This window comes from Phyllostomus discolor, chromosome 10 (genome assembly GCF_004126475.2).
Source record: "Phyllostomus discolor isolate MPI-MPIP mPhyDis1 chromosome 10, mPhyDis1.pri.v3, whole genome shotgun sequence".
NCBI lineage: Eukaryota > Metazoa > Chordata > Mammalia > Chiroptera > Phyllostomidae > Phyllostomus > Phyllostomus discolor.
Window position 1 is genome coordinate 92,315,459 of NC_040912.2, and position 17,300 is coordinate 92,332,758.

Sequence of the window (17,300 nt, forward strand, 5' to 3'; positions counted from 1 at the left end):
AACACAGCAAAGGATAACAGAGCTGGTGAGTTTTGTCTTACATACTTCCTAGAATGATGGTTCTTTACCAGCTCTGGGATTCCCTCTTAATAGCAAATATTTTTTTAGGACACTCCCTTTACTGTTCTAAGATAAAGCTCATAGATGATAAAACCCAACTGCACACATAAATTTCAAAAAATAATAGTGTCTTAACCATAACAGAAGAAAATCCTTTCTAATAAAATGCTGTTGTTTCGGGATGTGAGAACACGGCATACCTCTCTATGTGGGATCACCTCGACGGTGACAGTACAAATGCAGACAGAGCACGGTGAATGACATTGCCGTGCCAGATGGTCACTCTTAGTGAATTCCTGAACAAAACAAAGTACGGCCTTTCTTCCATTTACCTGATCGTTCCATTCCCGGAAAACTCAGCACATATTATCACCTGGCAAAATTACTTCCAACTTTATATAGAAAACACAGGCTCAAGGGTCAATGATTACCACCGGCTGCTGGTTTTGTATGTTTGTTTTCCACTTACCTGAATGTTCAGTAGGCCATTTCAAAGCCCCATGGGACAGACAATTCTTTCCTGTGTGATACTAACTTACAATGTACAAGACATCTAGCACTCTTGGCCCTTCCCCTCCACCTTTCGGCAACAAAATTGCCCTGTACATTTCCAAATCACCCCCTAGCGGTGGGCCACACCCGTGGAAAACCCGCTGTGGTTGTTAGAAGGCCCCGCCCGATCCCAGCCTCGCCTGAGCTGTTTCCCTCTCCCACCTGGCCTTAGCCGCCCTGGACTTCCCAGCTCTTCTCTAAGCCAATCCTTCCTCTTTCTGAGCCTCCGGGGCTTTGCTCTTTACCTGGAAAACTTACTTTTTGTTTGGATAACACACTGAAGCTTTGGACGCCTGCATTTCCAACTTCCCAGCCTAATTCCTCCCCCTGGATTCCACGTTTCTGCGCTGGCACTTAGGACAGTCTGAGATTTCCACCCGAGTTCGTATTTTGCTAGTCAGTGGCAGCTTAAACTCTCAGCTCCCAGAGGGCGGGGACCACGCCCACCTGGTCCACTCGGGTTTCCTCGGTCAGGATCCGTCATGCGGGCCTGGAACTTAGCAGGCAAACAACAAACAGTTGTGAATAACTGAGTGAAAGACGGGGTTCCCCAAGAAGTCCAGAAGGCCGAAGCCTGATCATGGAGGCGGAAGGTGTTCCCCCCCACCCAGGGCAGATGGGAGTTGAGGTGGAGGATTCGGGGCACCTTAGGGTCCACTGGCACTAGCGTCTGGGGACGGCGCACACGCTCTCCGGGGGCGGGACCGCCGGGCGCACCGCGCCACCCCGCGGCTGGCGGTTTCAGCCGCGAAGGGGCGGGGCGACCATAGAGAGCGCGCCGCGGAGCGAGTGGCCGGATGCGGTCACCATAGAGACGGGGACTGACAGCGAGCGGAAGAGGAAGGAGGGGGCGGGGCTGTGAGGTGGCAGCGGCTGCAGCGGCGGAACCGGCGCCTCGGCTGGGCACTGGGGTCTGTTCCTCTTTCCCCACCCTTCCCCCCCCCCCCCCCGCAAGGACGACAGGGGCGCCGCTCCCCACGACAGGCGCAGGTCCCACCCCCACGCCCTCGCCCCCCGCTCCCCGGGACGGCGCTGGTCGCCGCGATCGCATCCTTTGTCCGTTCGCCCCTGGTCCTGCCGCAGGGGCCTCCCCACCGCGGGCTTCGGGGGTTTCCCTTGTGGCCTGTCGCCCGCGGGCGCAGGCAGGGCTGTTGCCCCCGCGGAAGGGCCTGGGCTCGGGGTCTTGACCCTCCCCTCCCAGTCCCACTGCCCGAACAAGCGGAACTGGGTCCCCAGCCCCTCGGCAGCTCCGTGACGCAGCCAGTTTTATTTTTGTTTTGAGACTACCGGCTAAAAGTCGCTTTGAGCCTTCTTTCCAGGACTGGAAGTGGTCTGTGATCGCTGAGAGACAGAGCAAGGGCGCCGGGCCTGGCACGGCCTCGGCCGCAGCCAGCCGAGGCTCGGTGTGCCTTTCCGGGATCCCTGCGCTGCCTTCTGCCGTTTCTCGTCGTCTCGGTTTGGTTTGGTCGGGGTGCCTGGGGCCCTGGTAAAGCCAGGCACCGAATGGCTCTCCCATAGCCGGAGTTACTGTGATTTGCCTCCTGTCCCCTGTAAGAGGGAGGCGGGCAGCCCCCGGCTCTCAGCATCTGGGACTGGGAGAAGCATGTGCTGCTGGAAGGCTCCATCAGCTGCCCTGCGCCTCTGAGCGGCTCTCGGGGCCGGTGCCCTTATCTGCCCCCCTCCTTTGGTGGCCAGGACGTCTGCGGGCCATGCCAGCGGCTCCTGACCACTCCTGACTGGGAGGAGGGGCCCCTCCAGCCCTCCTCCAACACGGGAGAGTAGAGTAGAAAGAGGCCCCGATCCAGCAGCCCTTCAGTGAACTGAGTGAGAAATGTGCCCCCAGCCTGGCGTTCTTCGGGCAAGGCCTGCTGAGGAGGCTCCTCTAGCAGGGGCCCCGGTTCTGACGAGTCCCGAGCTTTTCCTCTCTTCATCAGTGGTTGCTGGCGCTTGACTTAGTCTGCAGAAGTGTGTAGTCCTCCTTTTCCCATCAGGCTTTGCAGGGTTGAACTCGGTCTCCTCCTCTTTCCACCGGAAGACAGGCCATAAGCCATTAGTGGGTGAAATTGATTCTAATATTGCCATTTGGACCGAGGGTTAGATCTGGCACTTTGGCGACGGAAGACCAGGCAGGCAGGGTTGTGAAGACCGGCCAGTCCAGCTTCCTGGGGATGCTGGGCCTGCACGCGAACACGCCTCGCTCCGTGGCCGACCCCACTGGCCGCAGGTGTCCTGGTTAAAACTGCAGGCCGGCTCCTGGCCTGGCGCCCATCGGCCCACGGATCGGTCCTCAAGGCCGTGCCCTCCAGGGCGCGCACACGGCAGGGCCTGCCGCCATGCGCCTGAGCTCCCTGTTGGGCCTGCTGCGCCCAGCACTGCCCCTCATCCTGGGGCTGTCCCTGGGGTGCAGCCTGAGCCTCTTGCGGGTTTCCTGGATCCAAGGCGAGGGAGAAGACCCCTGTGTAGAGGCTGTGGGGGAACCCGGAGGGCCACAGAATCCCGACTCCAGAACTCGGCTGGACCAGAGCGATGAAGACTTCAAGCCCCGCATTGTCCCCTACTACAGGGACCCCAACAAGCCTTACAAGAAGGTGCTCAGGTGAGAGCTGCGTGCCCCCCGACCCCAGTGTAGGGCTGCTCCAAGTCCTGGCCTTGGCTGCCTTCGTTGAGAATCCGTGTTAGGCTGCTTGCCGTAATTCGTACCATCATGGTTTGTGCCTATTCTTTCCCTCCTCCTCAGTCTAAGCAAGTCTCACCCATTGGTGTTCCATTAGTGTCGGATGTCTTAAATAGGGTAGGAATTGCATTGACTTCGTGTAATCCGTCATTAGCGGACCCCTCACCACATTGATTCTCGTGTCCGCCATTCAGAGCACGCTTCCCCCGGGCGTTAATTGGTATTGATGAGGTCTCTTGCTTCTCTTTGCTCCCCTCCAACTCTCTCGGTCCCGGGGGATGTCCATGCCGCACAAGCTGGGTTCCTAGAACCGAGGGAGCTGGCCCCTGACGGGGTGGTGTCTCCACAGGACCCGATACATCCAGACAGAGCTGGGCTCTCGGGAGCGGTTGCTGGTGGCAGTCCTGACTTCCCGGGCCACACTGTCCACTTTGGCCGTGGCTGTGAACCGCACGGTGGCCCACCACTTTCCTCGGCTGCTCTACTTCACGGGGCAGCGAGGGACCCGGGCTCCAGCGGGGATGCAGGTGGTATCTCACGGGGACGAGCGCCCAGCCTGGCTCATGTCCGAGACCCTGCGCCACCTTCACACGCACTTCGGGGCCGACTACGACTGGTTCTTCATCATGCAGGACGACACGTACGTGCAGGCCCCCCGCCTGGCAGCCCTCGCCGGCCACCTCAGCATCAACCAGGACCTGTACCTGGGCCGGGCAGAGGAGTTCATTGGCGCCGGCGAGCAGGCCCGCTACTGCCACGGCGGCTTTGGCTACCTGTTGTCGCGGAGCCTCCTGCTTCGGCTGCGGCCGCATCTGGACGGCTGCCGGGGGGACATTCTCAGCGCCCGTCCCGACGAGTGGCTCGGCCGCTGCCTCATCGACTCCCTGGGTGTCGGCTGTGTCTCGCAGCACCAGGTGACAGCCCTTCCACACCAGCCCCGGTCCCTGACAAGTTGGTAGCGCCTGAGGGGTTGGTCTGCGGGCTGAGTGCTGCCGGCTCCCTCCCTGCAGCGCCTGGGGCCACCATTTGGTGCTCCAGGGATGCTGAGTGCCCCTCGGGCTGCCGCTGCTCACCTAGGGCAGTCTTCGACCCCAGGGGGCTGTCAAGAGTGGCATGTTGTCAGAGACCCTATGAGCATGGCAGAAAGGCGTCTTCTGTTCATCAGGCCTCCCCCCACCTGCCTCTAACCTCTGCCCCCTCCCCTGCCACACGCAGTTTTGAACCACCTGGGAATGTTCTAGAGAGGGCCACGCTCCTGCAGAGCTGCCCCGAGAGCTGCCCCTAGAGAGACCGGAAAAGGAGGAGACAGCTTCTTAGGAGCACTTGGTGGCTCGTAGCTTTGCTTTTCTGGGGAAGAGAGCACCCTTAGTTGCCTACCGAACATTCTTTTTTCCAAAATGTGGTGGTGAGGGTAAGGCCAAGGTTCAGGGGACACTGGATGGGGCTCCCGCTCCCCTGTCCTGCAGCAGCAGTGGCAGTGGTGGGAGGGGGACGCTGTTTTGCTTGGTGTGGCTGGGACAGGCGGCCCTCTGGGCGCCGCACTGACCAGGCTGATTGGTCCCTCCAGGGGCAGCAGTACCGCTCGTTTGAACTGGCCAAAAACAGAGACCCCGAGAAGGAGGGGAGCCCGGCCTTCCTGAGCGCCTTCGCAGTGCACCCCGTCTCCGAGGGGACCCTCATGTACCGGCTGCACAAGCGCTTCAGTGCGCTGGAGCTGGAGCGCGTGTACAGCGAGATAGAGCAGCTGCAGGTGAGCCTGGGCCGCAGCTAGAGGGCGCAGGTGCCGCCAGTGGGCGGCTGGGAGGGGAGGCTGACTCTGGAGAGAACGGGCTCCTGGGCCCAGGTGGAGCACCCTCTCAGCTCCCGGGAAGACTGGGGTGCAGTCAGAAGGGTTTGCAGGTGAACTCTGGAGCTCGGGACTCCGGACGGCGCCTAGAATAGTTCTAGCTCCTCTCCGACAGTGCCGCTCCAGGGAAGACGCAACAACCCAAAAGTGCCCAAACTTCTAGTGCTGTCCCTAAAACACCCAAGGGTAGCAGAATGTCCTGGTCGACTGTGGGGTTGTCCGAGGGGAAGTACAGGTGAACACGAAGATCCGGTTCTCGGCAGGATGGGGGCTCCCTGGGTATGGGAGGGGGAGGCTGTGGAGCTCCTGCCATTGGAGAATGCCCTGCTCTCCGTCTGCCCGAGCTCCTTCCGCCCCCACCCCACCGCCTCCTCACTGCACCTGTGCACCTGTGCGCGATTCATGTTTCTCCTGCGCTGACCAACCAGGAACGTAAGGTGCAGGGAAGGGAGTGATCAGCCAAGGAGCACCCCACTAAGTGCCAGGACACAGCCGGGAGCCCAGGACAGGTCGGGTCCCGACTGCCTACCCGGGAGCTAACAGTGTGCCCTCTCAACCAGGCCCAGATCCGGAACCTGACCGCACTGACCCCCGAGGGGGAGGCCGGGCTGAGCTGGCCCGTGGGGCTGCCGGCCCCGTTCACACCGCGCTCTCGGTTCGAAGTGCTGGGCTGGGACTACTTTACAGAGCAGCACATCTTCTCGTGCGCGGACGGGGCGCCCAAGTGCCCGCTGCAAGGGGCCAGCCGCGCGGACGTGGGCGACGCGGTGGAGACGGCTCTGGAGCAGCTGAATCGGCGCTACCAGCCTCGCCTGCGCTTCCAGAAGCAGCGGCTGCTCAACGGCTACCGGCGCTTCGACCCCGCGCGGGGCATGGAGTACACGCTGGACCTGCTGCTGGAGGCCGTGACGCAGCGCGGGCACCGGCGCGCGCTGGCCCGCAGGGTCAGCCTGCTGCGGCCGCTGAGCCGCGTGGAAATCCTGCCGATGCCCTACGTCACCGAGGCCACCCGCGTGCAGCTGGTGCTGCCCCTTCTGGTGGCCGAGGCCGCCGCAGCCCCCGCTTTCCTCGAGGCCTTCGCAGCCGGCGTCCTGGAGCCGCGGGAGCACGCGCTGCTCACCCTGTTGCTGGTCTACGGGCCGCGGGAGGGCGGCCGAGGGGCCCTGGACCCGTTTCTCGGGGTGAAGTCCGCGGCGGCCGAGCTGGAGCGGCGGTACCCTGGGACCAGGCTGGCCTGGCTCGCCGTGCGGGCGGACGCCCCTTCCCAGGTGCGACTCATGGACGTGGTGTCTAAGAAGCACCCGGTAGACACGCTTTTCTTCCTCACCACGGTGTGGACCCGGCCCGCGGCCGAGGTGCTCAACCGCTGCCGCATGAACGCCATCTCCGGCTGGCAGGCCTTCTTCCCCGTGCACTTCCAGGAGTTCCACCCCGCCCTGGCGCCGCAGAGGTCCGCCCCGGGGCCCGCGGGGGCCGGCCCCGACCCCCCGTCCCCTCCCGGCGCCGACCCCGCCCGGGGGGCTCCCGGCGGAGGCCGGTTCGACCGCCAGGCGTCCGCGGAGGGCTGCTTCTACAACGCCGACTACCTGGCGGCCCGCGCGCGGCTGGCTGCGGAACTGGCGGGCCAGGAGGAGGAGGAAGCCCTGGAGGGGCTGGAGGTGATGGATGTGTTCCTCCGGTTCTCAGGGCTCCACCTCTTCCGGGCCGTGGAGCCAGGGCTGGTGCAGAAGTTCTCCCTGCGCGACTGCAGCCCCCGGCTCAGCGAGGAACTCTACCACCGCTGCCGCCTGAGCAACCTGGAGGGGCTGGCGGGCCGCGCGCAGCTCGCGGTGGCGCTGTTCGAGCAGGAGCAGGGCAACAGCACCTAGCGCCCCGGCGCGGGGCGCCCCCCCTTCCGCCTCAGCCCCGGAGGGCGTGGCGAGACGGACGGACAGATGGAGAGCTCGTGGCTGTATTTTTTTTTTTTAATAAGAAAACGTGATTAAAAGTGTCTTCTGCCGAAGTGTTTTCAGGTCGAGGGAAACGGAGGCGGGAGGAGGATCCGAGGGAGGGGCCGGGGAGGTTGTGGACCCACCGCCTCCCCTCTCCTCCTCTCTCCCAGTTGCCAATGACCACACAGCGGCTGTCAGATGCACGACCTTTAATCCAGTTCCCCGCCTCACCGGAAGGCAGGCGGGCAGCGGAGGGGTGACGGCGGAGCCCCGGGGGGCCGGGCGGCCCCGGCCCGCGGCGCCCCCTCGCGGCGCTCCTAGGTGTTGCGCACCACCAGCGACTGCTCCAGCTCCTGCCTGCGCTGCTGGATCTTTAGAGAAACCAGAGCGGGAGCAGGGTTATGGTGCTGCTGGTGAGTGACGCGACGACCCCGACCAGCCGCCCGCCGGCCCGCCCGCCCCGGAAGAGCATCAGGGAGCAGGGAGGGCTCCCACGAGGTGAGGGGCACGGTGGAGTGGCGCGGGCGCCCGACAAGGCCGAGAAGGGAGGTTTCTCCAGGCGAGGAGGGGGGCCTGGGGCGTCCGGGCCCCTCCCCACCTTGCAATAGAAGTAGCGGCTGACGGCTTCCTGGGACCAGGGCTGGTGGTAGAACTCAGCCCGGCGCTCCTCCTCGGGGTTGCCCGCCACATCTGTCATCACCTGGGAGGGAGCAAAGGGGTCAGCTCCCCATCGCGCCCCTGTGTACGACCTTTGCTGTGTCCTCCCCATGTGCTTGTCTCCCATCCAGCGCCCCCCGAGTCCCCTTCACCTTGAGGTCCCGGCTCTGCGAGCAGAGCAGGTCTTGGATGTAGCCTTTGGGGTCTCTGGAGAAGCTTAGCATGAAGTCCCTCTGGATCTTGAGCTGGTTTATGGACTCAATCGTCTCGTGGATCTGCAGGTAGAAAGACAGGCGCTTTCACCTGGCCGGGGTCACGCGGGAGAAGACGGGAGGGAGGTGGGAGGCCGGCGGGGGAAGGGCTGCTGCCGTCCCTCTGAAGAACGGTCCCAGGGAAGGGGGTTCACACGTCCCCGGTCCCCCATAGGCCTGTGCCCATGTCTGTTCTGTGTGTGCTCCGTCCCTTCCGGGCTAACCTCCCACGGCAGCTCTGGGCCCTGGCCCCACCTTACTGTCCAGAGCGCTGATCTCCTGCTGGTTGGCCGTGGACAGGAGGAAGCTGCTCATCTGCCCCTTCAGCGGCTCCTCCACCTCCACGTCAATGTCGTAGCACGCCGTCTTCTTCTGGTCCGACGGGTCCACGCTGCCAGGAAGTCCAGCCCTTGGCCTTCACCTGCCCCCACAGAGGCCGAGGGCCCTGGGGGCGGAGGCGGTGGGGAGGGAGGGGGCGCAGGGAAGGAGGGACAGCAAGGGCAGGACCAACGATTCCCCGATCTGAGGAGCAAGCCGGGGGTGGGGGGGACCTCACCTGATGACATGGTTGATGACGATGGGGTCAGGGGGCAGCAGCAGAGCGGTGAGGCGCTGGGGGATCTCGGAAAACTTCAGCCGGGGACAATCAAAAATCTGGGGTGGGGGAGAAAGGCCGCTCTTTGGCGCTTGAAAAGAGCATAGCTACCGTTCTAGATCCTTCCACTGTGGAGGGGATGCAGGGAGCCGGGAACAAGTCTCCTTGCTCAGTGTTGACAGGCTGGGCCTTAGGGGGCCTGCGGGCAGTGCCAGGGGGTGCGGTGCGTGGGGGTCAGCCTGCCGAGGTGCGGATGTGGCTCCCACCACGCACCGTGCAGCCTGAGCAAGTTCCTTGACGGCCCAGCCCCCAGCGTCTTCCTCCCTCGAGTGGGGGGAGGAGAGTGCCCACCGCCAGGACCCAGGTGAGAATTCAGTGCATCGGAACACCAGGTGCTGGGAACATGGCACCTGCTCCGGGCTCAATAAACACCACCTGCTCTTTCCACGCCTCAGGTGTGTCTGCTGTATTTATTTCAAATGTATCAATAATCTCTACTTCAGTAGAATGGATTTTCGGCGAGTCCCCTTCAGAGCAACTGCATTTTCCTCACTGCCCCGCGGCTTAGATGGGACAGACAAGGAACAAGGCTCTCCGTGGCTCGGTCACTCGCCCGGGGTCGTCAGGACCAGGCCTAGAACCCAGGGGTCCGACTCCAAGTGCCAAGAATATGACATTCCCACAAGCCGTGCAGAGCTCCCGGTCTTCCCGGCCTGGGGCGGCAGGAATGCAGCCCAGACCCTCGCCGTACCGCAGCCTGGACCGGGCCCCGGCCTCTGGCTGTGAGGCCGTGACTGCGGTTTCTAGAGCCCGGGCATGTAGGAGGCAGGGGCGGAACCCCCTCGGGGGAGGCACTTCCCCTCCCGTCGACGCGGCCCGCTCCCCGCGTCCCGGCGTCCGGGGTACCTGCTGGAAATACTTGTCCCCGTTGATGTACTCCTTGTCGTGGGAGTCCTGCAGCCTGTTGGTCTTCACGTACTGCCACAGGGCCTGGACGATGGCCGAGCGGCTCTGCGTGTGCAGCCCCAGCAGCCGGGCCAGGCGGGGGTCCAGTTTGAACTGGGGGGGCTGGGGAAAGGCGCCCGCGGCAATGAGGGAGTGGAAGGAGCCCAGGCGGCTTGGGATCGGGGTGGGGGTGGGAGAGACGCAGGGGTCGGGGCTCCTTGGGAACGTGCTTCTGGAGAAGGGGGGCAGAGAGGAGGGCAGGGCCTCTTGGGATGTGTCTGAGAGAAAGGGCGTGGGGGTGCCCCCCCGCCCCCCGGCCCTGTGCCGGCTGGGATGGGGGCTGGCGCGCACCTGGTAGTCCAGCATGAGCAGCAGCGTGCAGCGCACGCTCAGGTCGCCCGGCCGCTTCACCTGGAACCCGTCCGTCTCCTGGGTGGTGGGCGTGCGGTGCCACTGCCCGCGGGGAGAGAGCCGGGTCACGTCCCAGGCCCATCCGGGCTGCTGGGGCCTGGGGCCCTGGGGTGGTCCCTGGGGCAGATCTGTGCGGCCGACGGGACCGTGGCCCTCGGGCCTGTGGAAGGAAGGGTCAAGCGGGGCTGGGTCTCACCTCGACCAGGTGGTTGTCGGGGCCATAGAGGTCTTTGTCCAGCTCGATGACCAAACTCTTGAAGAAGGAAGAGAACTTTCGCTTCTGCTTGCTGGGCTGTGGGAGAGCAACAGGGACCGTGGGGGCAGAACGGGGACCGTGGGGGCGGAATGAGCTGGGAGGGGGCGGGGCTGGTTGGGTAGGGCGGCAAGGTTAGAAGCAGGCCTTTACACCCGGGCTGTCTCTCAAGGCCACCCCCCACCTCCCCGGCTAGGACTGACGCCCTAACCCTCAGTGCAAACACCTCGTGGGCCCTCGGCCCAGCCCCGTACCCACCCCAGGACGCCCGGAGAGACCTGGGCCGGGACGTACGTCATCCAGGAGCTTCCCCTCCACCCGCAGCTCCCAGGAGGCGATGCTGCCGTCGGAATCCTCCGCGTCGGGCTTCGCGGGGTTAAAAGTGTTGGAGATATAAAGACGCAGCTTCCGCTTTTGCTGAGGAAATAAAAGAGGGTCCCCCAGAGTGAACCCTGGGTGCCCATCCCCGGGCCACCCCCCGCTTCGCCCTTCTGGGACCAGGTCGCAGAGCCCTCCTCCCACCCCCAGACAGAGGCACCTTCATCGGCCTCTTCAGAGCCTCCTGGATGTCCACCCGCTTGCGCATGATGGTTTGGTCCAGTTTCCTCTCGAACGCCAGGAGGTCCATGTAAGCCTGGGACTCGGGGACCAACTCCCGGATCTGGAAGAGGAGGAGCAAGGCAGGGGCCGGGCGCTCAGCCCATCTTCTGGGTGCAATGTGGGCACGTCCTGGGATGCCAGGGCACACGGAGATGGAGGGGAGCTGGCCGGCTCTGGGACTTCGAGAGTGGCCACGAGGCCTCTCCTCAGATGCAGTCTCCAGCGGCAGCGGCCTCGTGCTTAGGGAGAAAAACTGCCCCCCCCCCCCCCGCCCCCGTCTAGAGAGACCCATGCGTTTATTTCATCACTAGGGGAGCTGGAGCCACCGTGGGGCCCAGCAAACTCCACGGCTTCGCCTCCTCCTCTTGTCCTTTCTTCCGTCACACAGCCTCTGGGCTTCCTTCGGGTGTCTGCACAGTGGCTAGGGCCTGGGGGTCCCTCGGAAACTTAGGGGATGTGGCGGCTTGCCTCTGCCCTGGCACCGCACCTGGCCGCTCCAACTGATGTCTCAGCCGTGCTCCTACCCCCTGCCCTGCTCCGTCTGTCTCGGGACCACCGGAGTTCAACCCACAGCACCCCAGGCCCAGGATGCTACCTACCCTTGATGATTCTGCTCCTTCCCTCTGCCCCACCCCCTCCTTCTGGCCTGGGGAACCTCACTTCTTAATTAGCTTTTTACATAAAAAGTAAAAGTGACTGTGACCGCTGAAGCCCTGCTCCTTAGGGGGGCGGGGAGACAAATGAGGTGGGAGGGGTGCAGGGAGAGGGGGTGGGACAGGAAGGGGTGGGGGCGAGCTGGGGGTTGCTGTGAAAGGCACTCACCCTTTGAGGGAGGATTTTGTCAGCCATCTTCCTCCTCTTGGCACTGTACATTTTTTAAAGAAAAAACCAGGTTACCATGGCGACAGATCTGGGAGTAACGAGGCCACCTGCTAAATTATCCCGACATCTCTGCCCACCCGGCTGGGGTTCCCACAGCCCGATCCTCCGCCCGCCCAAGGCGCTGCGACCGTGGATGGTCGTGTGTGGCACTGGCGCCCTGTCCTCTCTTGGGGAGCAGAGGACACTGTCCTCTCTCTGGCCCGGGAGCCCGCTCCTGCCCCGCCACCTCCTCAGAGCCAGACAAACGGGGACTTAGGAGGGGCTGCAGCGGGGGGAGCTGCAAAGTGTTTGGGAGAAGCCGGGGAAGGAGGGAGGGCAGAGGACAGGCAGGGTGGCTCCCCAGGACTCGCCTGGGCTGCTGAGCTGGGGTGCGTGGTCCAAGGGAGGGCAGCCGACCCCCCGACCCCAACCCCTGGAGCAGGAGGTGACGGCATGAAGCTGGTGAGGATGGCACCCCTGCCACCCTAGACTTGGGAGGAGCCGCTGACAGGCAAAGGGTCCTGCCCTTGGACTCGGGGACACACCCATGGGGATCCAGAGGGAGTGTGGGGGTGTGTGGGGGGGGGGCATGTTCCTGTAGGACATGACTTCGGGCTGGAATTGGATTTTTCTGGACCCACTAGCTGCATCTGACTCCCAAACCACCCCAGAAAATTCTTGGCGAGTTCTCAGCTGAGAACCCAGCCTAAAGGATGGCTCTACACTGCCCCCGTGTGGTGCTCTCCACCGCTGCCCCTCCCTGCCCAAAAATCTTAAGGCTAGGCAAGAGCATTTCATTAAAAGTCTGACTGTATTTTGAACGCATTATCGATGTGAAACTCTCCATTTATACAAAATAAATCAGAGGCTTGTGCGCTGCAAAAGGAACTCATCATAGGATTCCTATAAACAGAGAATTCTCCCTGATGTGTAAAAAATATCGAATAACGAGGCAAAATCCATAGTATTCATTTCATAGGACCCCATCTGGCGAGCACAGGAAAGCATGTGTGAGGGCTAAACAGTGAAACCCAGAGGGGCGTCTCGTCAGGCAAGCAGGCGCTTGGGGGGGGGGCACCAGCTGCGTCTAACAAGGACATGGACTGGCCCCTGGTGCCCCCGGGGGCACACCTGGTCCAGAGGACAGATTACGACAGCCCTTCAACCTCGGGGTACCTAAGAATCACCTGGGAGCACCCCTGGGCAGAACCCCCCCACCCCCACCCACAGGGCAAATTCCCAAGCCCCACCTCCCCACCCCCCACCCCACCTTGGCCAGGCACCCAGATTTCCAAGACCCGGAGTGCAGCTTTTAAACAGCCACGCCAGGGGATGCCGGGGAAGGTGCGCCGGACAACCCCACTTTGAGAAACACCATCCCAAAGCTCTCTGCTCTCAGCCCTCCTGCCAGCCCCCACCCCCGCCCCCAACCCCAAAGACTGAAGCATCATCTCCCAGAACCCGGGAACGAGGGGTGGAGAGAGGGACGGAGCAGGTGACACGGGGAAGGGCGCGACGGCCGCAGCCTGCCTACGGTGGGCACACAAAGGAACCAGAGCGGTGCCCCCTCAGTCCACCTCTCCAGAGGGCATCCCTCCCAGGACGCCGGGCTCCCCGCTGATCGTTCCTCCCCGCCCCTGCCAATCCCGCTCCTCGCCCACCCCGTCCCTGCGGCCCGCCCCCTCCGCGCTGGGCCCCACTCACCTGCGGCTCCGCGCGGGGGCGGTGGGTACCGGCTGGCCCTGGCTCTGGGCCTGGCTCTGGCCGGGCGGGGGCGCTGCTCTCTTGCGGGCGGGCTCCATGCCCGCGGGGGCCAGGCCGGGTCGCACGGCGGGGCTGCCCATGTACGGGGAGCCCGGGGGGCCCATGGGCGCCCCCTGGTGGGGCATCCGGGCTCCAGACGGCATCCCGGGGCGCTGGGGTGGGGGTGGGGGGCGGGAGCGAAGCAGAAACGGACGCCCGTGGGTCAGACCCGGTCCCGGCTCCAGGCGCGGTGAGCCGCGTCTCCCCCACCCCAAACCCCCGGCCGGTGACCCTGCTGCAGCCGGCGTGAGCGAGGGTGGGAGGGGCAGGGGCGCCGGAACCGCGCCGCCTTGGCGGAGGGGGCTTTGCGTCTCGCTGCAGGAAGCTAACTGAAGCCAGGCAACTGCACGGGGCATTGCCAGCCTCGGATTTGCGGAAGGTACCGCGAAAATGAATATTAATGGCGCCTTTCAACCTTTTCAAAGGATGTGCACACCCATACGCTCCCCCTGTAAGGCGGACGGAGCAGATCCTTCCGTCCCCACTTGACAGATGAGGCAACCGTGGCTCAAGGAGAAGGCGACCTAGCCAAGGTCAGGCAGCTCCTCCTGGCAAAGGCAGCACTAAGCGGCCAGGGCTCCCAGGTGCCTGCCGCTTCACCCAGGATGGGGTCTTAGCTCCCTCCGGGCCTCCTTCAGGCCCCTCTCTCCATTCATTCCCCGCTTCCTGGGTGGTCCTGCCTTGCCTGCACCACCCCTGCCCCTACCTCCACCCACTCTTGTCTCTGGGGCCCTGCTTTTGACCCCTCAGCCCCAACCCCTTACCCCCGTGGGCTGATTCCAAGCTTCCACCCCCAGGTGCCTCGCTAACTCACTCAGCGTATAATTTGATCCCAAGGTGAAGGCTGGAGGTGGGGCTGGGGGCCACCCGAGAGGCTGAGGGGGTGAGGATTCTCTCTGCCTGGGAGGGCAGCAGGGAGGCCCACGGAGGTGGACGGCCCAGAGGGCTGGGGGAGGCCAGAAGCAGTCACATTTCCTCTCACATCCTTCTCTGCCTTCCTGTCGGCCTGAATCACCAGAGGTGGTCCCATCACATCCTCTACTTCCCACCCCACCCCGGTGAGGTCATCGCTCCGGGCTCAGAGGGGGCCGTGGAGAGGAGAGGGGGCAGGTGTGTTCCCTTGACACTGTCCAGGCGCTGGGATGGGATGCAGACGAGGTGCAAACACACCGAGGGAAGTGTCTCACAGGCGTTGTAAACCCCGCTTGTCCAGATTCCGGGACAGAGCGCGGGGGGTGGGCGGGGTGGGGACTGGGGCGAGCAGAGCAGAAGGAAGATCGGGGAGCAGGGGGTGCCACCCCTGTGCTCTGTTATCATTGAAACTCTACCACTTTGCCCCTGGGAGTGCCACTGCCCCCAGACACAAGGAGGAGCCCTGACCCCCACCCCCAGCTCGTGAACCCCTCCTCACCGCTAACTCCTCCTCCAGCCCAGCACTGTCTAACCCTAACTCCCGGCCGGCCAGCTGTCTCTGTCCATCTCTCCCCCAGTGAAAGCGGCTTGTCCATGGGCCTGCCTCCCCCACCCACCTGACCCTGTCACTCACATCTCCAGGGTGGTGGCCCAGAATGGAGCCCAGCCCGGCCATTCCCCACCAGCGCAGCCGGGGCACTGGCAGTGGCGCATGGGGGCTCACGGCCACTCCAGAACTGAGGCTCTGAGTCGGCCAAGTGGAAAAGTCCACACGTGTAGCCTTTCTCCTTCCTGGATGGGCTTCCGAAAAGGGAGTGTCCCGGGCGGCGAGGTGAGGGCTGGTCACACAGCGAGCCAGCACAAGCACCCCTGGGAAGTTATCCCAGGGACTCTGGCCGGAGGACAGGCCACCCCAGGAATCCCATTTTCCCTATCAGCTCTCCTCCCATGTGTCAAGGTCAGTGATACTCGCTCCTCCGCTGAAGAGGCCCCAGAGAGCCGTGGCGGCCACCGGGGCCGTCCCCGTGGAGGGCCGAGATTCTAGGGACTCCGGCCGCCCTCGCTGGGAACATGCCTTCCTTGGGCACAGAACCAAATTTGGCCGCGGTCAACCTGACTGCTTCCTCCATACCGGCTCCCACCCCAAGTTCTGGAGCTCCTGCCTCCCCGCTGCTGCTGCTGCTGCCCTCCACACCCCTCTCCACCTGGCCCCCGGGGCCTCGGCGTGAGGCTTCCATGCCCTCGGGTGGCCCTGGGCTCCCTTGGGTCCCCCATGTGCCTCTCAAGCCTGCCCCTGGTGTCCCTTGGTGTCTAGGCCTCCCAGTCCCTGACTCCAGCCCTTCCTTCACACCTTTGAGGCATCAAGGACATCAGCTTTGGGTGGCTGAGTCAGCCAGTGGGACCCTGGGACCCCTTCCCCTGGGGTCTGCCCATGCAGAGAGGGCCTGGCTCAGAGCCCGGTGGCAGGGACCATCGGCAGAGCCCCACAGCCCTCCTGATAGGATGCAGAGGTGGTTCAGCGGGAGAGCTTCCTGCTCGCCGTGCCTCCAGGGGTCACCTGCTCCTTGCTCCCGGGATACAGTCAGAGAGACACTCCACCAACCTCCCAAGCCGCCACCAGCAGCCAGCCCAGCCCACGCCATGTCCCCCACCCCCACCCCCAGGGCTGGGGTAACCCCTGGGCCCGCAAGGGAAAGAACCGCAGAAAACACGCCTGGTACAGGGGGGACCCCCCCACTTGGGGGGCACAGTCCCCAAGTCCCACCCCCGGCCCCTGACAAGAGCCCATCGCCGGGCACCCATCCCCGGCCGGCCGGCCGCCCGCCCGCCCGAGGACGTGCTGGGGCGCCAGCGCGCCAGCACAGTCCCGGGGCTGGGCCGCGAGCCCGTGGCGCCCCCCGCTAGCTGGTGGGAGCGCAGGGGCCCCCTCCCGGCCTCTCCCGATCATCCCTCCATTCAGCCCGCGCCAGCTCGCTCCCCCTCCCCCGCTAACTTTCCCCCACTCACCACCCCATGGACCAGAAACTCAAAAAGTTTGCTTTTCGTGGCTTTGCGCGCCCCTCCGGCAACTTCGTCCGCGGCCATCGGGGTGGGCGCAGCGGCTCCTCTCACTCTCTTTCTCTCTTCCTCTTTCTTTCCCTTTTCTGCCTTTTTTTTCCTCCAACTCTCCCCTCTGAGTCCTGCTGGGCTCTCTCACACTTCTACTCGAGCGGAGTGGGGAGGGGGCCCCTTCAGGGCTGCCCTGACGGCCCACGGCCCACGCCGCCGCCGCCCGCCCGCCGCCGCCGCCCGCCGCCGCCGCGGCTGCCGCATTCCTGCACTGATAAGACAGAAATAGTCCGGCGGCCCGGGGTCTGCCTGTTGACTCGGCGGGGACAGAAAAGCCTGCCTTTCCAACCCTCGTTGTCCAAACAGCGCAGATAAGCGGCGGGGCGCGCCGGCGAGCCCGGCTCCGGGGCGCTGGGCAGCGGCGCTGCAGCCCAGCCGAGGCCGCGCGAGGCCCGCGGGAGGCGGCGCGGGGAGGGGACGCGAGGGAGGTGGCAGGGGGCTCGCCGGCCACCGGGCTCTCGCCACAAATAGTTTCTCGGTTAGGGAATCCGGCGGCAGGGCCGGGCAGGGAACAGTCAGTTCCAACTTTCCCCCAAGTGGCTCCGGCTGCATTTCTGAGGCCCTTTCCCCAGAGACCTGGCAGCCCGAGCAGGGAAACATTCCCTGGGAGGGATGGGGGGAGCCGGAGCCCGGACCGGGCCTTCCTCCCGCGCCCGGCGGCGGCGGCCGCGGCGGCGGCGGCAGTGGGTGTGCCGGGGAGGCGGTGTCCCCTGCGTCCACAGATGTGTGCGCCCTTGTCTGCCCGCGAGTGTGCCTGCACCCTCGTGTGGGCACGGCGGTGGCGGGGGGTGTGGATGTGGATGTGCGTGCACAGGGACAAATGCCTTCTGTGTGTGCCTC

The 17,300-nt window shown here is 64.4% G+C and overlaps 2 protein-coding genes across 3 annotated transcripts in view; one reads left to right on the forward strand and one right to left on the reverse strand.

Moving 5' to 3' along the window:
• The first annotated feature begins 1,472 nt into the window (after positions 1–1,472).
• CHPF2 (chondroitin polymerizing factor 2) lies at positions 1,473–7,131 on the forward strand. The gene is made up of 4 exons (XM_028526113.2): positions 1,473–3,208; positions 3,636–4,200; positions 4,854–5,036; positions 5,693–7,131. The coding sequence occupies exons 1-4, from the start codon at positions 2,946–2,948 to the stop codon at positions 6,998–7,000; spliced, it is 2,319 nt and encodes a 772-aa protein (XP_028381914.1). The 5' UTR covers positions 1,473–2,945; the 3' UTR covers positions 7,001–7,131.
• A 126-nt stretch (positions 7,132–7,257) lies between these two features.
• SMARCD3 (SWI/SNF related, matrix associated, actin dependent regulator of chromatin, subfamily d, member 3) overlaps positions 7,258–17,300 on the reverse strand; it is a 31,830-nt gene continuing 21,787 nt past the window's right edge. The window contains exons 1-13 of one of the 2 annotated variants that reach the window (XM_028526075.2): positions 16,359–17,066; positions 13,341–13,552; positions 11,598–11,640; positions 10,714–10,836; positions 10,470–10,592; positions 10,119–10,214; positions 9,863–9,964; positions 9,473–9,634; positions 8,528–8,625; positions 8,227–8,362; positions 7,873–7,995; positions 7,662–7,763; positions 7,258–7,434 (exon numbers count right to left, since the gene is read on the reverse strand). In XM_028526075.2, coding sequence (XP_028381876.1) covers positions 7,381–7,434; positions 7,662–7,763; positions 7,873–7,995; positions 8,227–8,362; positions 8,528–8,625; positions 9,473–9,634; positions 9,863–9,964; positions 10,119–10,214; positions 10,470–10,592; positions 10,714–10,836; positions 11,598–11,640; positions 13,341–13,552; positions 16,359–16,436 — 1,452 coding nt within the window. In that variant the 5' untranslated portion in view covers positions 16,437–17,066 and the 3' untranslated portion in view covers positions 7,258–7,380. Of the gene's footprint in view, positions 7,435–7,661; positions 7,764–7,872; positions 7,996–8,226; positions 8,363–8,527; positions 8,626–9,472; positions 9,635–9,862; positions 9,965–10,118; positions 10,215–10,469; positions 10,593–10,713; positions 10,837–11,597; positions 11,641–13,340; positions 13,553–16,358; positions 17,067–17,300 lie in introns of those variants that run through there. The other variant, XM_036011059.1, reaches the window with a different exon arrangement.